The sequence below is a fragment of the Xenopus laevis genome, chromosome 2S (assembly GCF_017654675.1).
Source record: "Xenopus laevis strain J_2021 chromosome 2S, Xenopus_laevis_v10.1, whole genome shotgun sequence".
In the NCBI taxonomy this organism is placed as follows: domain Eukaryota; kingdom Metazoa; phylum Chordata; class Amphibia; order Anura; family Pipidae; genus Xenopus; species Xenopus laevis.
The window spans coordinates 103406474-103426922 of NC_054374.1; the positions used below are offsets into that span (position 1 = coordinate 103406474).

The following is a 20449-nucleotide window of genomic DNA, read 5'->3' on the forward strand; positions in this document are numbered from 1 at the left end:
CTAATACCTGTCTTGTCCATCTGCCTAATTAAATACAGGGCAGGGTCTCGTTGCTCTCATTACTGTAGGGGGTAGATATGTTCAAGCCTGATATAGGAACAAGGTGAAGCAGAGCACACTCTAATAACTTCACAGAGAACGCCTGGTGCACAGGGTAGAGGTACGGCAGCCCCCAATGTATAATCGAACGAGAAAAACTCTGGCACTCAAGGCAAGTGAAATGCAGGGTTCCAAGCCTGGTATAGGGCAGGCTACAGTGAACATAGAACCCTGGGGTAAAACCAGACCTAAGTGAAAGCCATGGAAATCAGAACCCACTGAATGAGGACTAGCTAATGGTAGGATCTTATAAGACATATTAGTAAGTTAGAGCCCTTGGTGTTTTTCACAACTGTAGGAACATAAGTGTGTCCAATGACTGTACCGTGTCTGTTTCAGTCAAATAAACTTGCAAGGAAAGTTTGGGCTACTTTGGATTGAAATCCAGCATATGTATTCCCATCAGCAACTTACTTTATTGTCAGTAGCATTCAAGGAAATGTGTCAGGTGTAAACATGGGTGACAAATGTACACCCTTCACATCAGTCCCTGCCCCAACAATCTAAGGCCCTTATCACATTCACACACAATAGGGAGAAGTTTATCAGGAGTCAATTAACCTGTATGGGGAGGAAAGCCACGGAGACATGAGAACTGGGAGAACATTTAGACATCTTGCACATATTGCCCTGGTTGGAATTTAGGACCCCATTGCTGCAAGGCAACAGTGCTACTCATTGAGCCAACACGGGCTATCCTCTTTTCATCCGAAACAACTTCTCCATGTTTGTAAGGGCTCATTGCACATGCGACCTCTTGTACAGAGAGACTATTGGTATCTCTTGATCAGGGACTAATTTACATGTTTTGCGCAGTACTGCAGGTTGGTCTTTAGAGCTTCAAGTGTAGCAACTAAGTCTGTTATGAGAAAACATAAATTAAGTTTATGTTTTTTGTTACTTGTGTTTTGCTTGCTGCCTCCAGGGCCGCTCCTGCAATGAGGAAAGGTGAGAAACTTGCCTCAGGCTGCATGAAATGGCCAAATACCAGGGGCGGCAAAAATCCACCTCTGGTAAATTTAAGAGCCAAATTTCTGTTTTTTAACACAGACATTCGGCTCTGCTAGGTTAGGGGGTGGTGGCATCTCAGCCCCTGAAATGCTGCTGGCTGCCTCCCAGTGTGGGAAGTGAGACCCAGTATATACAAGTAATTATGCCCCATAAAATCTTATTTGTATTTTTCCATGATAAATGATGCAATCCTGTATGGTTTCAGTCATTGTATTAAGAGGAGCTGCCACTTTGCACATAAAAGTGTTGTATCAACACTGTATCTACCTATTTGTCATCTACCTATTTTGCCTGTATACCAGTGCCATCAACATGTGTTTCTTTCATTCATTCATTGGGTACTTTCATAACATTTATTTGTCTGACTGATTCTTTAAAATTATACTGACAATAAAAAACTACACTTCACAATATTAATTAAAATAAAAGACATGTTGCTTGTTTTTTTGCTGATAAGTCTGACAACCTTACTGTCCCTTCTCAATCTGTCAGTTAGAGTTTCTAATGCTAATGGACCACTGCAGCACAAACATGGCAGCCCCCTCATCAGGGTCCATTTTGTTAATCCCTTGCCTGAGCAGGCAGGAAAGGAGAAGTGGAACCTAGAAAGGTCAGATCTAGTAAGGATAGACTACTCACCTTAAGAGGTCACTCTAGCAGTGACAGATAGTTAGGCTATTTAGCTGAGAAGCCTGAGGCTCAGACGAGGATTGTAAGTGGTATTGAGATCCCGGGTACCAATTGCCCAGTGTAAGTACTGAGTGCAGTGCCAGACTGGGCCGGCAGGACACCAAGAAAAAACTCCAGTGGGCTCCAGCTCTAGTGGGCCCTGCTGGTCCACTAGGAAGCGGCTTCTGTCTTCCTTGATTCTCAGCATGGCTATACTAAAAAGACGGTATGCGCGAGGGGGCATGTTGCGGCTCAAGGAGGGGAGCCAGAGGGTGCTTTACACCTGGGGTGGGGGACCAGAGGCGTGGTGGGGGGCCCCTTGCCCCCTAGTCCAACACTAACTAAGTGTACAGACTTAGGGATGTAGTGATTCCCCTGGGTTCCACTTAGAGAAAAGTCTGAAAGCTAGGTGTACCTTCATTGCTACTGTGTATGTTCTCTTCCCTGCAGGGACTAATACTGACCATTGGTGTTGCGAGTTTATGCTTATCAACTGTTGCTCTATGTTCCTTCTTGGTTATGTACACTTCTTTGTGGACTATCCTGTTCAATAAATATGTTCTCTGGTTAAGCTGCAAAAACCACTGGTGCCCAATTATTTTGCACTGCACCTATTTACAGTTGTACTACACCCTGACTCCACACTGTTGTGAAGTCTTAACTCCTGAGCAAAGTATTGGGGTAAAGCTCATAGTTAGAGTATCGTGACACTTAATTTACTACTAGTGTTACATGTGTATGCATTAATGTTAGAATTTTTTGGCTCAGTGAGTTACACCCAAAGAGCTATCATTCTTACCCCATCAATTATAAAACATTAGGGCTTATTTCCAAGCACAACCATGATATGTGCTTGCACAAAAATTGTTGCACTTCTTGCACCAATTGACAAAAATTGACTATATAATTTACAGAAGGTGTACAAAATCCATAACTATCATCATAAGCTGTTTAAAGTACATTTTCCCGAAGATTATGAAACAAGTACTAGCAGTTGTTTATATCCACAATAATATTCTCCTAATTGATTTTTTCCCAGTTGATATTTTCTAAAACATTTCCCTCTCCTTTACAGTTAATGCAACTCTTCAACAGCCCATTTTCTTACACTATATATTAATTATTCAAACGTCAACCATCATCTTATTTTTTATTATTTTTATTAATATATAAAAATAAATATACATTTAAATAGATTATATAAAAATAAACATTTGGTAAAGTATCCAAAGTAGATGGACTGTGGCTCCTACATTGTGTTCCCAACCCTTTCCCTCCTTTCCCTTTTGGGAACATAATGAAGGAGCCACATTTCAGATCTTGCAAGGGTAGAATCCATTTTGGGATTTATATATTGTTCTTCCATTTCCTTCCTAAGTCTTGACAAAGTCTTCTTAATGAGGTGTTGCAAGAGAATCTTTAACTTGAATGTCTTATTTCTTTGCTCCTAGGAGAAAATGTTTTTAATGTTAGACAAGAAGATCTGTGTTTTATATCTATGCACATGATAGGGCACTGTAAAAATGGTCATAATGTGATTCCTTAACTGGCTAACTAAGTTAGTAATTGATAGAAACTTTCACAATTTAAAGCAGAACTGGTTGGAGCTAAAACCATTAGTAATTAAAAAAAACGAATTACACCTGAAAATGAAAATTCCCTAAAATCCCTAATTTTTTGGATAGTGATCATAATAGGAATCCTTAAATACATAAAGCCTTGAATAACCACATAGGCATTAAAGATTTCCCAGTAATTGCTTTTTGATTGTAGAGAATATGAGTCATTTGCATTACCTTTCTGTATATGTTCTGCTATGCTATATTGCACCTCGTCTTCATCTCGATTATATGTGATGAATCGGTTTAATAGGAGCTCCTTTGCGAATGGTCTTTTGGCTGGATCCTTCTGAAGGCATTTATAAATAAATCTCTGGAATTTATTACTCCTGGGGGGAAAGAAACAAGGCAGAAGTGTTACTGATGATGTAATAAAACACAGAGCCAGAATTATTCAAAAAGGACGCTGAAGTCTGTTGGGTGATAGGGAATTAAAATGGGAGATGTTTCTTTTCATTGAATAATTTGGGCCAACGAAGTATAAGCTCTTGAATTTATAAAAAAAGGTGATGTCTCTTAAAGAATACTAATAACTTGAACACAGCCCATCATCACAGCAATGGATAGAGTGGATACAGTAGTGACACTTACATTTGAGCTCATTGAACTTATCTCTTTCCCACTTTAACACCTTCCCCGGCCTTATGTTTCAGTGTCTCTTTCCCCATTCCCCCACCCTCACTGCTTAAGGTGGCCATAGACGCATCAATAATATTGTACAAAAAAAATTCTGGTACCATATTCGGTGCGTGTATGGTGGGAAACGAGCCAACCGATATTGGCAGAAGACTTGGATATGGGTTGGCTTATCGATCAAAAAGATTTTTTCCAGGAAAGATTGTAATTATAACGTCTATGGCCACCTTAAGTCCTATTTCTGTAAAAAAAAAAAAAAAATGACTCACCATATATCCTCTTTTAGAGCTGGAGCTGGACCATTCATAATCCTTTCAGAAAGCTCAGTACCACGGAGTTTAATGTGTGCTGTAAGTGTAAGAGAACACAATATTATTATTGTTATTCTTACAAGTTTACAAGGGGCCAACATATTTTGCAGCATTGTACAGTAGAGGGTGACTACATCAAATATTCTGATGAGTTTCTATTATCAGAACTTTTTGAGATAATAATTTCCTTCTTTAAGGGTAAGGCCACACTGGTCATTTTGGGGAGATTTGTTCGCCTGGCGACTAATCGCCTCGTCTTTGCAGCGACCAATCTCCCCAAACGCCTTCCCTCATTCTGCGCCAGCTAAAATAAAAAAACGCCGGCGCTAACCACACGCGGCGGTTCGTTTTCTGAAGTCACCCGAGGGGTGGAAACTTCGGGCGACTTCGAAAAACGAATCGGCGCATGTGGTTAGCGCCGGCGTTTTTTTATTTTAGCCGGCGCAGAATGAGGGAAGGCTTTGGGGAGATTGGTCGCTGCAAAGACGAGGCGATTAGTCGCTAGGCGACCAAATCTCCCCAAAATTCCCAGTGTGGCCTTACCCTCATACATAACAAATAAATAAATGCAGTCTGGTTGGAATTATTGTAGCGTGTGCACAATGACAGACAGATATTGGACATATAGGGCAGTATATGGCTGTATCTGCATTTTCTCAGCAGCAGAGAAAACACATTATTTGCCATTAGCCTAAGGGGATACAGGAAAGACACAGTCTATATCTTTTATCTGATTGCTCCTGTCTCTGAAACAAGAAGTTATATCTTGCTTTCCAGTGTATCACTAAAAAGAAAAGTAACTAATGCATATTATAGACGACACCATTATAATAAAAGCACAGAAAAGATTCTCTGATTCATGGCCGATTTACATGTTTCATTGTTATAGAATAGGTGATACCCCCTGACCTTCCTAAAAACACTCCTCCATAAATGAACATAAATGCACGCAAAATGTTATTTAAGGTTACTTACGAGGATTGTATTCTGCCATTTCTATGGCTGTGATTCCTAAAGACCACACATCCACCTAGAAAATAAAAACAAAAAGCAACACCCATTTAGCAAACAAATTATAATCATTGTTACAGAAGATAAAGATACTTCTACTGACTATCCCTCCTCATCCTGTCTCAGGGTCAATATGGGATGCTAAATGACTAATACTTTAGAACCAAGCTACGTTGTATTACTATGAAACATTTCCAGTAGCCGACTTCAACTATAAACATTTATGATTTTACATTTTCAAGAGTCTCTACTGGGAGAAAAAAGCTCTACAAATTACATTTGGCATGGATTTGTTATTCCTGCCTTAAGAGTGCATTTTGTTTAATCACTTTAATGAAAACTGAACTAAAAGACCACTATTTTTTTAATTATACCTTGTAGTTATAATGTACACTTCTTGTAAAACATGCATGGACTTCAGGTGCCATCCAACAGCGGGTTCCTGCATTACTTGTACTGATGGGCCCTATTGTGGCGAGGCCAAAATCAACTGAAATTGAAAGAAACAAGCATGAATTTACTTTGTACAACACAGTAATAACATCTATGACAATACAGAAAGGTGCTATAGTTATTACAAATGGAAATATATTTGTGAAGCAGTATTTTCTTTTGTCTGGTGCTGCTATTGATTTGAACCAGGTGCAAAGAGAGTGTAAAGACAGAGACACATAAAACACTAAACATTCTTAATGACTGTATATTGGAACGATGCTTACAATGATATTTTTGAATTATGCAAAGGTGCAATTTTTGGGTAGAGATCCCCTTTAAAGTTTTATGATGCCTAAGAAAAGCTAGGCATTGAGATGAGCAATAAATGTACCCTTTGCTTTTGTGGCACCCATTCTTCCTATAGATAATAAACGTCACTTACTTATCTTCACATGGGCCGTAGAAGTTAACATTATATTGGCGCCCTTGAGATCATGATGTATCACGTTCAGTTCCTGTAAGTAATCCAGGCCCTAGAAAGATGAATAAAGCAAACATGATGAACATGTATATATTTTTATATTCTAGAATTAATAGGATGCAAAGTCGGTGACCAGAGATTATGAAAAGCAATGAAGGGGTTAATATCTGTCTTACCTGTAAAACTTTCTTGCATATGTATGAAATCCAGGTCTCATCCAAGGATCTATTGGGCGTGCTCCTAATTAAGGCGTCTACGGAGCCACCAGCACACATTGTCATGGCAATCTAGAATAGAAATAAAATGTTTTTATTTATAGTGTATATAAATATTATAGTGTATATATATATGTTGCCTAAAATCTATCTATCTGTCTGTGTGTCTGTGTAACATTCCTAGTAATCAGTAGCAGTAACGGGTCTGAAATAATAAAGTGTTATATTTATTAACTTTGATTGAGATTTTCTCCTTCTTGGCATGTGCAATGCAAGACCATTGTGTGCTTTTATTTAAGAAGTATATCCTTACCCATAGCGCCTCTTCATTTGAAATGCTGGGCCGTAGATAAAAGGCTCCATAAAAGGCAGGGAAGTTGTCGTGGCCAGAAACGCGTTCAAGTACGTACAGTTCAGCAAGGATCTCTTCATTATCCTAGATACAGAAATACTGATCATTAAATTAGTGTTGATAACTATTTAATCCTTGTTGTAAAACATAGAATTCATTAGTTTGCCATCAGTGTACCACAGTGCCAACACCACAGATACTAACTTCCCAAACAAACTTGATAGTAGGGATGACCTCACCGGATCAGAACTCGAGGTAACCAAACTTGGATAGAGCCAGTTAACTTTATTAATCCATGTTAAGAATACAAAAGTGTAAGCGGGCAGGGGAACTAGCTTTACGCATTTTGTGACTCGAGTCACTTCATCAGAAGCTTCTGAATGCGTAAAGCTAGTAAAGGTTATCAGTTCTCTCAAGTCTCTCTGTGATGTGCTGTAATGGCGTCCACTCTCAATCATAGAATCTAACTTCCCCTCTTTCTCTTCTATGCCGCTCCATGTGTTTACTTGCAATGTGTTGAACTGGGTTATGATATTTTTGTTATGATTTGGTGTGATTTAAATCCCGTTCTGTTAAGGGTGGTTACTTTATAGTATTGTTACATAGAGATTAATGAATATAAGTCACACGTTTGCCTTTTACAAGATGCAAATATTACAAGTGGATGATATAGTTAGTTTTGCATTTATTAAATAATTAAACCTCCAGTGAATATTTCACCGGGCTGAGCAGAGCTTGGGGCATTTAAAGAAGTCCATTTCTAATCATTACAAATTCCACTTTGCATTATGACTATCCATTATATAAGGCGGCGACTTGCTAATCATGGTTTATAAAGTCTCTTTTTACTGGCAGTTGATTTGTTTGTGTAACACAACACTTTCTGCAATATTCTCATTATAATAAATTAAATAGTAAAAAATATACATTACCCTAAGGTCTTTTATCACTTTTATGGCCACTTCTTTCTTTTCCTTAAAATGCCATGCCTGAAAGAAAACAGATTTGTGGTGAATTTTGACTTAAATTTGATAAAGTACCTGGGTATAATGACATGGGTCTTTGCAGTCTCAGAAACAAAAAACAAACTCCAAAAGGAAATATGAATCCTTCTTAAAATGTGGCATATGTGGCAATTTAGTGATACATGACATATGTATGAATATTTATATACTAGATAGATAAATATATACAATATATAGAATTACATTGAGATATTAAGGGCCACAAAAGGTAGGTCATTCCCGCCCCTTACAATCTTAAAATCTCATATCTAACCTTATGGATTACTCCAAATCCTCCTGATCCAACACATTGTTCGAGGTCTATCCAGCCAGTTGGGTCCTAAAAAAAAGTAAAATGCAAAATATGAAAATAAGACAAAATAATGCCAGGTGGTGGGGGGGGAAGAATAGAGGGAGAAGGCTGAAAACAGGGATAATAATGTAAAAAAAATGTTTGCATACCGGGCATAGTTTGTCAAATCCATGTTCATTGCAGACCTGGTAAAGGAAAACATTATTTTAGATTAACTCAGTAAATAGACAAAAAGAATAAATATTGCAAGTTTTTCTTTTTAGTTTGTTGCTCATTTAGTTTGTTCAGGTTGAGAGGCATCCCCATAAGATTCCTCACTGTGTTCCTTGTTAAGCAGTTTTTTAATTTATATTTAGTATAGCAAAGAGGCCTTGTGCCCAAACAGTGTTGTTAATGGTGGACATAACTATTACAAAGATTGTTATTCTTATGTATATTGGTTATGGTTTGTCCTAATAGAGCTAATGTGTGTGAGACTTTTAGGGGGTTATTTACTAAAACTCGAATTTCTCATATTTGTATTAAACTAAGCTTGACTAAACTCCCATCCACAATTTCATCTTATGTATCAATAAAATAACTTGAAACAGTCAGGTCGGGGAAAAAATTGCGAAAATCGGGGAAAAACCCAAATTATTCGGATTTGAATCCTGAATTGCTTAATTTTTTCAGGTTATTGCCTGAAAACCCCAATTTTTTTTTTTTCTGGACAAGATCCAGAGCAGACCACGATACCTTCAAATTGTAAAAAGGACATCTCCCATTGACCTATACACAACAGTGACAGGTTTGAAATAGTTTTCTGCTCTAAACATTAAAATTTTTGCCCAAAAAAACTCAGGCAGAAAAAAAAATTGAGTTTAGTAAATAACACCTTTAAACTTTGGGCAATGTATTCAGAGCTGCAAAGAAAAAAATGCCCCGTTTGTGGGTTTCCCCATGTAATGTGTGCAGCATGGTGTTGTAGTGATAAGCATTGATGGCTTCCCTCTGGGCACTGCAGTTTATGTGGACACTCCAAAAACATATAGTTCTTAAAGGGGTATATTTATCAAAGAGTGAAGTTAATAGTGAAGTTCCGCCACTAGAGTGAAATTCCGCCACTCTCCATTCATTTCCATGGGATTTTTATAGGCGTATTTATCAAAGGGTGAACTTTCACTTCGCCCATTGAGAAATACGCCTTTCAAAATCCCATAGCAATGAATTGAGAGCTGCGGAACTTCACTCTTTGATAAATTTACCCCAAAGTGTTTTAGCATAACCTGGACTGGTTATTTAAATTGCAGTTTGGTTTTTAGGTTCCCAGACATTAGTGGGCCTAAACGAAGCCATACTAAATAAACATTATGCTAAACATGTCCCAATAAATTAATCCGTTCAATGCACAAAATGTCTTAGGGGCCGATTCACTAAGGGTCGAATTTCGAAGTAAAAAATACTTCGAAATTCGACCCTCGAATTGAAATCCTTCGACTTCGAATATCGAAGTCGAAGGATTTAGCGCTAAACGTTCGTTCGATCGATCGAAGGATTTTTCGTTCGATCGAACGATTAAATCCTTCGAATCGAACGATTCGAAGGATTTTAATCCAACGATCGAAGGAAAATCCTTCGATCAAAAAAAGTTTAGCAAGCCTATGGGGACCTTCCCCATAGGCTAACATTGACTTCGGTAGGTTTTATCTGCCGAAGTAGGGGGTCGAAGTTTTTTTTAAAGGGAAAGTACTTCGACTATCGAATGGTCGAATAGTCGAACGATTTTTCGTTCGAATCGTTCGAATCGAAGTCGAAGGTCGTAGTCGAAGGTCGAAGTAGCCCATTCGATGGTCGAAGTACCCAAAAAATACTTCGAAATTCAAAGTATTTTTCATTCGAATCCTTCACTCGAGCTTAGTGAATCGGCCCCTTAGTGTCCTTGATAGCAAATCATACCTCAAGTGATGGAAACAGATTATCACTACTGCTTTCTTCTTCGCCACTAGATATAAGCATGTCATCACTATTGTTTTCTTCTTCCTCTTGTTCTTGTAGATTATGTTCTTCCTCTGAGGTATTACCCTGGCTGATCTCTGTGCCAGGCTCCTCAGGTTGCTCCTGGAAATGGCCAATATTTGTCTCAGGATTTTCCTGGCAATTGTCATGGGCAATGATTTCCTCAGGTTGTTTCTGTTTAAGAATAAAAACATACAATTAATCCATTTGTTGCTATACTAATATATATATTACATATGGCAATGTGACACAGTATTGGAAAATAAAGTTAGTAATCTGTTATGTGAATATCTTGTTTGTAGGGATGGGCAAATTTGACCCATTTCATTAGCCAAAAATTCACCGTCAGTGAAAATTTACCAAAATGCATAAAAGTCTAGGGCTTCAAAAATGTGCTCATCCCTACAATGTCCCATGTACTGTGTGCAGCATGATGTTGTAGTGATAATTGATGGCTTCCCTCTGGGCACTGCAGTTTATTTGGATACTCCAAAAATATATAGTTCTTAAAGTGTTTTACCATGAGCTGGACTGGTGATTTAAACTGCAGTTTGGTTTTTAGGTTCCCAGACATTAGTGGGCCTAAACAAAGCCATACTAAATAAACTTTATTCTAAACATGTCCCAATAAATCAATAAGTTCAATGCACAAAATGTCTTAATGTCCTTGATAGAAAATCATACCTCAAGTGATGGAAATAGATAATCAATAATGCTTTCTTCTTCATCACTACATATAACCATGTCATCACTATTGTTTTCTTTTTCTGTTTGTTCTTCTAGATTTTCTTCTTCCTCTGGGGCATTACCCTGGCTGATCTCTGTGCCAGGCTCCTCAGGTTGCTCCTGGAAATGGCCAATATTTATCTCAGGTTCCTCCTGGCAGTTGTCATGGGCAATGATTTCCTCAAGTTGTTTCTGTTTAAGAATAAAAACATACAATTAATCCATTTGTTGCTATACTAATATCTATTGCATATGGCAATGTGACACAGTACTGGAAAATAAAATTGGTAATGTGTTATGTGAATATCTTGATTGTAGGGATGGGCGAATTTGACCCATTTCACTTTGCCAAAAATTGCCGGCAGTGGAAATTGGCCAAAATATATTAAAGTCTATGGGCGTCAAAAATTCGTTCATCTCTACCGTATGTTTTCCTCTCAAGCATCAATACTGTGATTATCTGGTTGGTGATGCTTAAGAGAGAGTGAATGACAAAGATCATTTCAGATCAATTCTGATTTATAGAGAAGGTGCAAAAACATGCATTTATGACAAGGTAAATGTTTTTTTATAATTCCCATTATTCAATTAGACGGCAGTTGTCTGTGGCAATTTCTACATTCTGCTCTGGTTTCCCCTGGGTAAAAGAGAGATATAACAGGAGTTCTAACTCAAAGACAACTTTAATAAAAGTAAAATGTATTTTCAAAGTTTTCAATGTATTCCAGAGCTGCAAAGAAAATAAATGCCCCGTTTGTGGGTTTCCCCATGTAATGTGTGCAGCATGGTGTTGTAGTGATAAGCATTGATGGCTTCCCTCTGGGCACTGCAGTTTATGTGGACACTCCAAAAATATATACTTCTTAAAGTGTTTTAGCATGAGAGCTGGACTGGTGATTTAAACTACAGTTTGGTTTTTAGGTTCCTAGACATTAGTGGGCCTAAACAAAGCCATACTAAATAAACGTTACGCTGAACATGTCCCAATAAATCAATCAGTTCAATGCACAAAATGTCTTAATGTCCTTGATAGTAAATCATACCTCAAGTGATGGAAACAGATCATCACAAATGCTTTCTTCTTCCCCACTAGATATAAGCATGTCATCACTATTGTTTTCTTCTTCCTCTTGTTCTTCTAGAATTTCTTCTTCCTCTGAGGCATTACCCTGGCTGATCTCTGTGCCAGGCTCCTCAGGAAATGGAAACAGTTTATCATTACTGCTTTCTTCTTCCTCTTCTAAATTTTTTTCTTCTAGACTTTCTTCTTCTAGAATTTCTTCCTCCTCTGAGGCATTACCCTGGCTGATCTCTGTGCCAGGCTCCTCAGGTTGCTCCTGGAAAAGAGAAAAAAAGAAGTTTATTGATCACATGGATCACATGATTGATTCTGTTAAGCAAATGTAAGATAATTAATTGAGCTCTACAAAGAATGAAGGCTTTCTAAAGAAGGCTTTAAAATATATTAAGCAAAAAGCCATGTATTGTTGGGGAAGAGGCATGTTGTGTTTTTTTTAATTCATTTAAAACTACTTACCTGATAGCTGTGATGGCTAATATTGTCTTCAGGTTCTTCCTGGCAGATGTCATGACCATTGTTTTCATCAGGTTCTTCTTGGCAGCTGTTATGGCCAATATTTGTCTCCTGGCAAATGTCATGGGCAATGATTTCCTCGGGTTGTTTCTGTTTAAGAATAAAAACATACAATTAATCCATTTGTTGCTATACTAATATCTATTGCATATGGCAATGTGACAAAGTATTTTCAAAGTTTTATGTTTTCCTACTTACCTCACTGATATTAACATTGGTTTCTACTGGTTCCTAGTTGAAAGAAAAAAAAATGAAATCAATTATTTGTTGGAAAATGCGAAAATATACTTCCCATGATATTATGGGTTTGTTTTGTTTTAATTGTGTTAGCCTCTCTAAAATATTTACCTGGCAGAGAAGATTGCCATATTGCACCTGTTTAAGACAGCAAAGTAGAACAGTTCATATATGTAATGTTTATTTATTTAATTTAATATTATTTAAATATAACTAATAATAAACTATTATTTGCTTACCAAACAGGGCATTTCTGTGTACATCTTCGGTAGTACCTGTTTTTTAAATAAAAAAAAGGAGGGTAAGAGATTATTGATCAAGATAAATAAAAGACACATTATACTATGAGATATAGTTTTGAGTATAAATGAATGCAGGGTTGGCATCTATTTTCTCATAAAAATGCAAGGGGTTACTGGACTGCCCCTTGCTGGAAAAGAAAAGGATAATTATACATTAGCAATGAAATGGGTTCTTAGCAATCAGGTCAATGTTGGTATGTAAGTGGCAATGGCCAATCTGTAAATCAACTGAAATGTTAGATACATTTGTGTAGAGTTGGTGTCTAAGGCTACTGATCCACAGATAAGTCCGACTTGTAATTTAACAAAATCTAATTAACAAACTGAACAAATGTGGCCCCTTGGGAGTAACATATGCTAGGCTATGCATCATAGTTCAAGAAGAGTGTTATATCTGCTAGAAGGTTTGGAGTGTTTTAAGTTTTATTATATTTTACGACATTGTTACATTATCCTCCATCTTTAACAAAACGTTTATTTATGACAAGTTTCTCTACTTACCAAAATGACTTCATTTTTCTCTTCTTTAACTTCTTTAACCTGGCAAAAGAAAATAGGTTTGAATATTAGAGGCAATGATCAAGGTGTAACTAAATGAATAGGTCCATTAGAAGTTAGAATTAGGAAACTTAGCAGTTCCCAACCTCTAAGACCATTTTCCTTATAAAACAATACAGAAAACAAGGTATGATTTAATATTAGATATGCAAAAAGTGTACAAAATATAAGGTTATTATAAGCTGTTTCTTACAGTGAGTAATGAAAGAATTTGGTTTAGATCTAGCCAAAACCAACGATATATGAAATTTATAATTAGAGATGCACCAAATCCACTATTTTGGATTCGGCCGAACCACCGAATCCTTTGTGAAAGATTTGGCCAAATACCGGTCCAAATCCGAATCCTAATTTGCACTTGCATGATCTATATATAATTAGGGGTCGGAAGTGGAAAAAATGCATTTTCCTTCCCCGCCCCTAATTTGTATATGCAAATTTGGATTCGATTTGGCCAGGCAGAAAGACTCTACTGAATCTGAATCCTGCTGAAAAAGGCCGAATCCTGTCCGAATCCTGGATTCAGTGGATCCCTATTTGTAATATTATTTTTCTATTAGATATGCAAAATTATCATAAAGTAAAGCTACATCCCACCATGGAGCTGTTATAGCTTCAACATGGGGAAACAAATTCACTAAATCGATCAAAGAATGACGTAACTTTCTGGCTCCGGGCCCCCCCCTGCAAATAAATATTTGAAGGGACCAGCGCAGAGCTATACCTACCCAGAAATACCCGCCCACCCACTCACCACCCCTGGCTGACATTTCCTGCCACCACTGATGTCCCCATTCATCTGCTTCCCCTGCTCCCTGGTTGGAAGTAGGAGAGCGGCTGGGGGATTTCTTCGGCCTTAAACAGCTATAGAGAAAGAGGACCCCATGGTCCGGGCCCCCCTGTTCCTTGGGCCATGACTGCGGGGTCTGCTTCCTCTATAGTTATGCCAGTAAACTCAAATTTGAATCCGTTAACACAGGGGTCCCCAACCTTTTTTGTCCGGGGACTAAAAAAGAGCCAATTTTTTTTCCAAGTATGGAGGGGTCAGGGAGTGGTCCGGGGGGTTGTGAGGGGTCGGCTTCCAATTTGGGTGCGCCAGTGTCCTATTCGGCGTGCCGGCATCCAATTTGGGCGTGGGTTAATTGTTCAGCGGGGCCAGTTCAGGACTGGCCCTGCGGTTGGGGACCCCTGAGTTAACAGGAAAATAACATTTATAGCACTTTCGTTTTCAAAGGTATATTTGATGAAATTTTAATTTTCATCACATGCATTTTAGTTTGTCATTAACAGTTTACACAGTTTTTCCATACAAACTAAAAATCTAGGATATGAGCATAAAAAAACCCTTACTTTCGTAAAACATTTGAAAATACTGCATATGCGACGAAACATGATGGTTTTTGTATGTCGATAAGTCTTTCTGTTGATTTGTATGTCAAAAATTCTTTCTCTTGATTTATATGTCGAAAATTCTTTCTCTTGATTTATATGTCGAAAATTCTTTCTCTTGATTTATATGTCGAAAATTCTGTTGATTTGTATGTCGAAAATTTTGTTGATTTGTAGGTCGAATATTCTTTCTGTGGAGAGAGAAAAATCATTGGTTACATACAGTATTATGTAATAATCCGATGAATTGGTTATAAATAAGGTAACTGAAAATGAATGTCCAGGAACATTAAGGTAACATTTGAGTGACAATTAATGACTAGAAAAAACTGCACTTTGAAGCACACTAATATCTTTTCATATCCCCATAATTACTCCACTAGCAGAACTTAGGCCTACACAACAACTATATGTAGCTATATTGCTATATGTAGATGAAAATAGGGAATGTATAATATATGTACATATGTATACCATTAGTAAAGGGAATGTGACCATTATTGTCTGTAGGGCCAAGCACTTCATCCCCTTCAAACTCAAATGGTTTGCAATTACCCCACTAACAGCTACTAAGCCCTACGCAGCAGCTATATGAATATGAATATTAATTTTTCTAACATTTTCCCCAGTGTATGATGAGGAGCTCCACTCACCTCAGTTGCCTGATACAGAATGAGGCAGTTAGAGCTTGTTTTCAAACATTAACTCTGTGTGCACTGTGACATCACAATGTATCATGTGTCCCATTATGACATCACACCTGCAAACTACGGTCAGGAAATTCAGCCTTAGCAGATAATCTGCTCTTTTAAGGACAGTTACAAATTAATAGAAAGACTGTATTGAGATATGTCGTTTGTTGGCGGCGCTATGATATTATAATAACTCTATTGCATTGCTATATGTATGTTAAATGAAAATAAGGAATGTGCTAATATTATATATAGGCTATTAGTACAGGCAATGCCACCATTGTTGTTTGTTGGGCCAAGCAACCCCCCCCCCCTGCATTTACCCCACTAGCAGACACTAATAAGGCCTATCCAGCAGCTACCTTTATATTTATAGTAATATTTTTATTTTAAAAATTTCCCCAGCGTGTCATGAGCTCCACTCACCTCAGTTGCCTGATACAGAATGAGGCAGTTAGAGCTTGTTTTCAAACATTAACTCTGTGTGCACTGTGACATCACAATGTATTATGTTGCACATTATGACATCACACCTGCAAACTATGGTCAGGAAATTCAGGCTTAGCAGATAATCTGCTCTTTTAAGGACAGTTAGAAATTAATGCAAATAGAAAGACTGTATTGAGATTGTGTTTAAAATGGAATATGTCTTTTGTTGGTGGCGCTATGATATTATAATAACTCTATTGCATTGCTATATGTATGTTAAATGAAAATAAGGAATGTGCTAATATTATATATAGGCTATTAGTACAGGCAATGCCACCATTGTTGTTTGTTGGGCCAAGCAACCCCCCCCCTGCATTTACCCCACTAGCAGACACTAATAAGGCCTATCCAGCAGCTACCTTTATATTTATATTAATACTGTTATTTTAAAAATTTCCCCAGCGTGTCATGAGCTCCACTCACCTCAGTCTCCTGATCAAGAATGAGACAGTCTGGGCTGGTTATGAACAGCTGTGATAATGTCCATTATGACATCACAATGATATGTCACATGACTAGCTGCTGATCAGAGGATACAAAATGAGCATAAAAACTGCACATAGTTCTACAATTATTTCAAAGAGATTATGGTTAAAATGCTGTTTGCTTATTTTTTGACCCTTTTATTTTTATGTAGGCAGTGTAAATATATGAATGTATAATATATTGATATAAAGTATGGAGTTATAATACATAAGTAGCACACAGGTATAGAGAATGGCCCAGATATTTGTACAGCATTTGAAATATATCAATACTGATAATTGCACCATTACTGTATGTGCTCTATACTATATCATCAGAGGCGATTCATTCATTATTATGGGTATCAGTACAGGGAATGACATTACTGTATGTATAATACATCATTAATGGGAATGTGCCCTTTATTATCAGACAGATTTACTAGAGATTGAGCAAGGAATCCAGAAGGATTTAAAATATGATAAAGCAGCACTCATAGAACATTTAGGTACTTATGTTATTTTTATACATGGTTCCAATATAATTTTGAACTTTACCAAAAAGATAATAATAATACCATTATTATGTTCAAGCACACTGCAAACATAGAAAAAAAGGAAGCATACTTTTTTCTAACAGTAATATATATATTAGGAATGGCAATCAATCTTTTTGCACCACATGCTCAGTAATTATTCCTCCTCCACCTTGACCTATATGTTAGCTGAAGGTGAATTTCCTCCATAATCAGCATATGTATGAGATAATTATCCATGTCCCACAGGTTCTTCTGCTGGATGATAGGCACTAAAATGCACAGAAGATTTGATAAATAAGGTGTATGGTAACATTTATTTTTGCATTGACAAGACAAGTCTAGTTAGATTCCATAAATCAGCAGGAGAGAGCCCTCTTGTTTCCTTCTGATTGTGCATGATGGGTTTTTATCATTCACCTGGGTGTCATTGTTGCAACACAAGGCGAAGAAGAGACATTCTGCAAAGTCCAGATGCACAGGCTGACTTGTAGCACAGGGAATGGGCTGACAGCTGATTATACTTGCTCACATAAAGTCATAATTAGTTACCATGCAAATTTCCCCTGGATGTACAGATCCCCTCCTTTTTAAATACATATGTACATTCCAAATTGAGTACATGGCCTGCATATATGGTAAAAAAGAATCAGAAATGCAGCTGTTTGGGGACTTCTTGTGTCATTAGGTCACTACCCTTGGCTTCAGCAAAGCTTTGAAATACCTATTATGGCTGAAATGGATAGAAAGTGATTGGGGAAGGGGGATTTCTAACTACAGAGGAAGCAGAGTCCTGAAACCCCTGGCTAAAGCATAACAACAGACTTATACAGCATTACCAGCAGGAACTCTGACTGGTAATGCTAAATAACTTGAGCTAATAAAAATTATGAATATTGGATGGTTGGCGTATGACTAGGCAATACCAGGTTTAGGATGGAAAAGGCTGCAGCCTGATTTAGCCTGCTAAATACTAACTTAGAATTTTGAAACTAGATTTAGTGCAAGATGTGACATTCTAGACAAAAAATGGCAACCGTTGTAAATTAAAGAGTCAAAATTCCAAGCACAGAAGTGGTGAAAAAAGAGTTGATATTGAGAAGACCACCACAGGGGGAACACAGCCATTCCTGAGACAAATGGGGACCCATCTTAATGTCAGATGAGATTCAGTTTAGATTAAGTTTTAGTGTGAATTTAAAATATAATTTGAAATAATTTAAAATATGTAGGTTTGGGATAAGTATAGATGCTGGAGCAGAATCTGGGAATACTTTAGTTAAACAAAGCAACACCAGTCTGTACAGCCACAGTAGAGCTTACAAAATATTGCAGCATATATAGCAGTTAACACACATACACACTAATTCAAATATAAATAGACAGGAATGTTCCGTACAAAAACCTTGTCTTTGCTTTATTGTCTATTTAAAAAAGCAAAATACATGAAACATTTTTTCAGATTATTGAAATTATTAAAAGTAATCATTTAAAGTTCTATTTCTTCCAATTTCGATAATTTAATAGAAAGAAAGTAAAAAAAAAAATCGCAACCAAACTTTTTGTACATCAAAACTTAGTATTAACCTTTAATCAATTTCTGTAGCCAAAGAAATGGTATACTTTCCTTCCCCCTGTGATACAGGGAAACACAAATGTGCTGCTGTTTCTGTACAATAACAGCTGTGTTTATGCTATTTGTATTTCTTTTTGCCATCCTGCAGGTAACAATAAAAAATGACAACACTGTTTAGAGAAAGATATGATTGATATGCTGCATCATCATCAGAGGCTCGAGGGACTTCTTAGTTCCCCATACCTGGCAGTAGCTGCTGTTACTTCTACATTTAGAACCATTAATATAATTCACTTTTAGTTAGGCATATTCTAAGAAGGCTGTGCAAAAGATCGTGTTTTTTCATGAATCATATTTTTTCTCAAAAACTTTTTTTATTTTTTTAAAACTTAAATTGTCAGATTTATTAAATTTAAAAACCAAGAAAAACTCTACTACAAAATGTCTCCAAGTAAAGGCAGTCAAGGAGATGTGCTGATCCTATTTTACCTTTCTTTCAGTCATTCAGATTTTTACCGTTTTTTTTTTTGTTTTTTTGTATTCTCTTGTTAATAATTTACTGAAAAATTCAGTAAGTTTTCATATTTTGTATCGCATCATGTAGCATTTTTTTTGTTCATATTTTTATATTCAGATCTCTTAAAAACTTTCATGGCAACTTTCATAAGTAAACTGTCATGAGAAAAATAAACCTCTGAAACCACTAAAATCTGACTCCTATTGGGCCTCCTAGTGTGATATTATTATACAGGCTACGAGATAATATTTACATGCAAATTACTCCTGGCAAAACCTGCATATCTGTTAACTGTCTACCTGGATATAGTCAGTCTATCAGAGCAAAATGTATTGGGTCTATAAATATCCTATCAACACTAGTCACATATTGCTATTTGGGCAGTAAAAAAGGCTCTTTACAGTTTATACACCAAGGGGGTTATTTATCAAAGTCCGAATTTATCTCAATATTTTCTGCTTTAAACTCCAATCAAATCTGCTCGGGTTTTTTTACGCTTATTTATTATTACATTTTCCCGGAAAAAAAATCAGATTTTCAAGTTTTTTTCTGATTTTTTACCCGAAAATTTCGGGGTATTGCATGAAACCCAGCACACATCAAAAAATCATTGGGACTTCTCCCATTGACTTATATGCAATCTCGACAGGTCTGAGATGCAGAATTTTCAGATTCTGACTTTTCCATCCTCAGCGTTTAATAAACTCCGAAAAATTTGTGGTTTTTTTAAAAGTCTGATTTTATAAAAAAATAAATCACAAAATTTTTTGTGATTTTTGCATTCGGAGTTTAGTAAATAACCACCAAAGGGTTTCTCCGCACAAAAACAAAGTTTGTCTTGTCACCTGTCCCGCTATATCAATATCTTCCACATTCTGGTATATTACTTAACCTAAATATTTCTAGTTACATATCAGCCCTTCTCAAGTGCATTCTGGGTAGATGTGCACTAATTTGCACTATTTTCATTTAAAGGGCTTGTTCACATTTAAGGCAACTTTTAGTATGTTATAGAATGACCAATGCTAAGTAACTTTTCAGTTGGTTTTCATTATTTATTTTTTATAGTTTTATAGTTATTTGCCTTTTTCTCCTGACTCTTTGCAGCTTTCAAATGACTCCCTTCTAAAAAGCAAATGCTTTGTAAGGCTACAAATATATTGCTATTGCTACTAGATATTCCTGATCTTTCCTATTTATCCTATTTATATTCCAGTC

The 20449-nt window shown here is 36.8% G+C and overlaps 1 protein-coding gene and 1 long non-coding RNA gene across 3 annotated transcripts; both read right to left on the bottom strand.

Annotated features, from left to right (window-relative positions):
* Positions 1-893: 893 nt before the first annotated feature.
* On the bottom strand, positions 894-5837 carry LOC121400793 (serine/threonine-protein kinase dst1-like). Its single transcript, XM_041584746.1, has 5 exons — positions 5731-5837; positions 5321-5375; positions 4304-4382; positions 3576-3727; positions 894-958 (listed from the first exon to the last, which is right to left on the bottom strand). Exons 1-5 carry the CDS (start codon positions 5782-5784, stop codon positions 894-896), a joined length of 405 nt encoding a protein of 134 aa, XP_041440680.1. The 5' UTR covers positions 5785-5837.
* An 875-nt stretch (positions 5838-6712) lies between these two features.
* Positions 6713-11957, bottom strand: LOC108708958. Of its 2 annotated transcripts, XR_005965690.1 has the most exons (5): positions 11921-11957; positions 8306-8341; positions 8118-8183; positions 7772-7828; positions 6713-6923 (listed from the first exon to the last, which is right to left on the bottom strand). It is a non-coding gene; the product is annotated as an uncharacterized LOC108708958 (long non-coding RNA). The 2 variants fall into 2 exon arrangements; XR_005965689.1 differs by lacking the exon at positions 11921-11957 and having other exon boundaries at positions 8306-8563.
* Positions 11958-20449: the final 8492 nt, after the last annotated feature.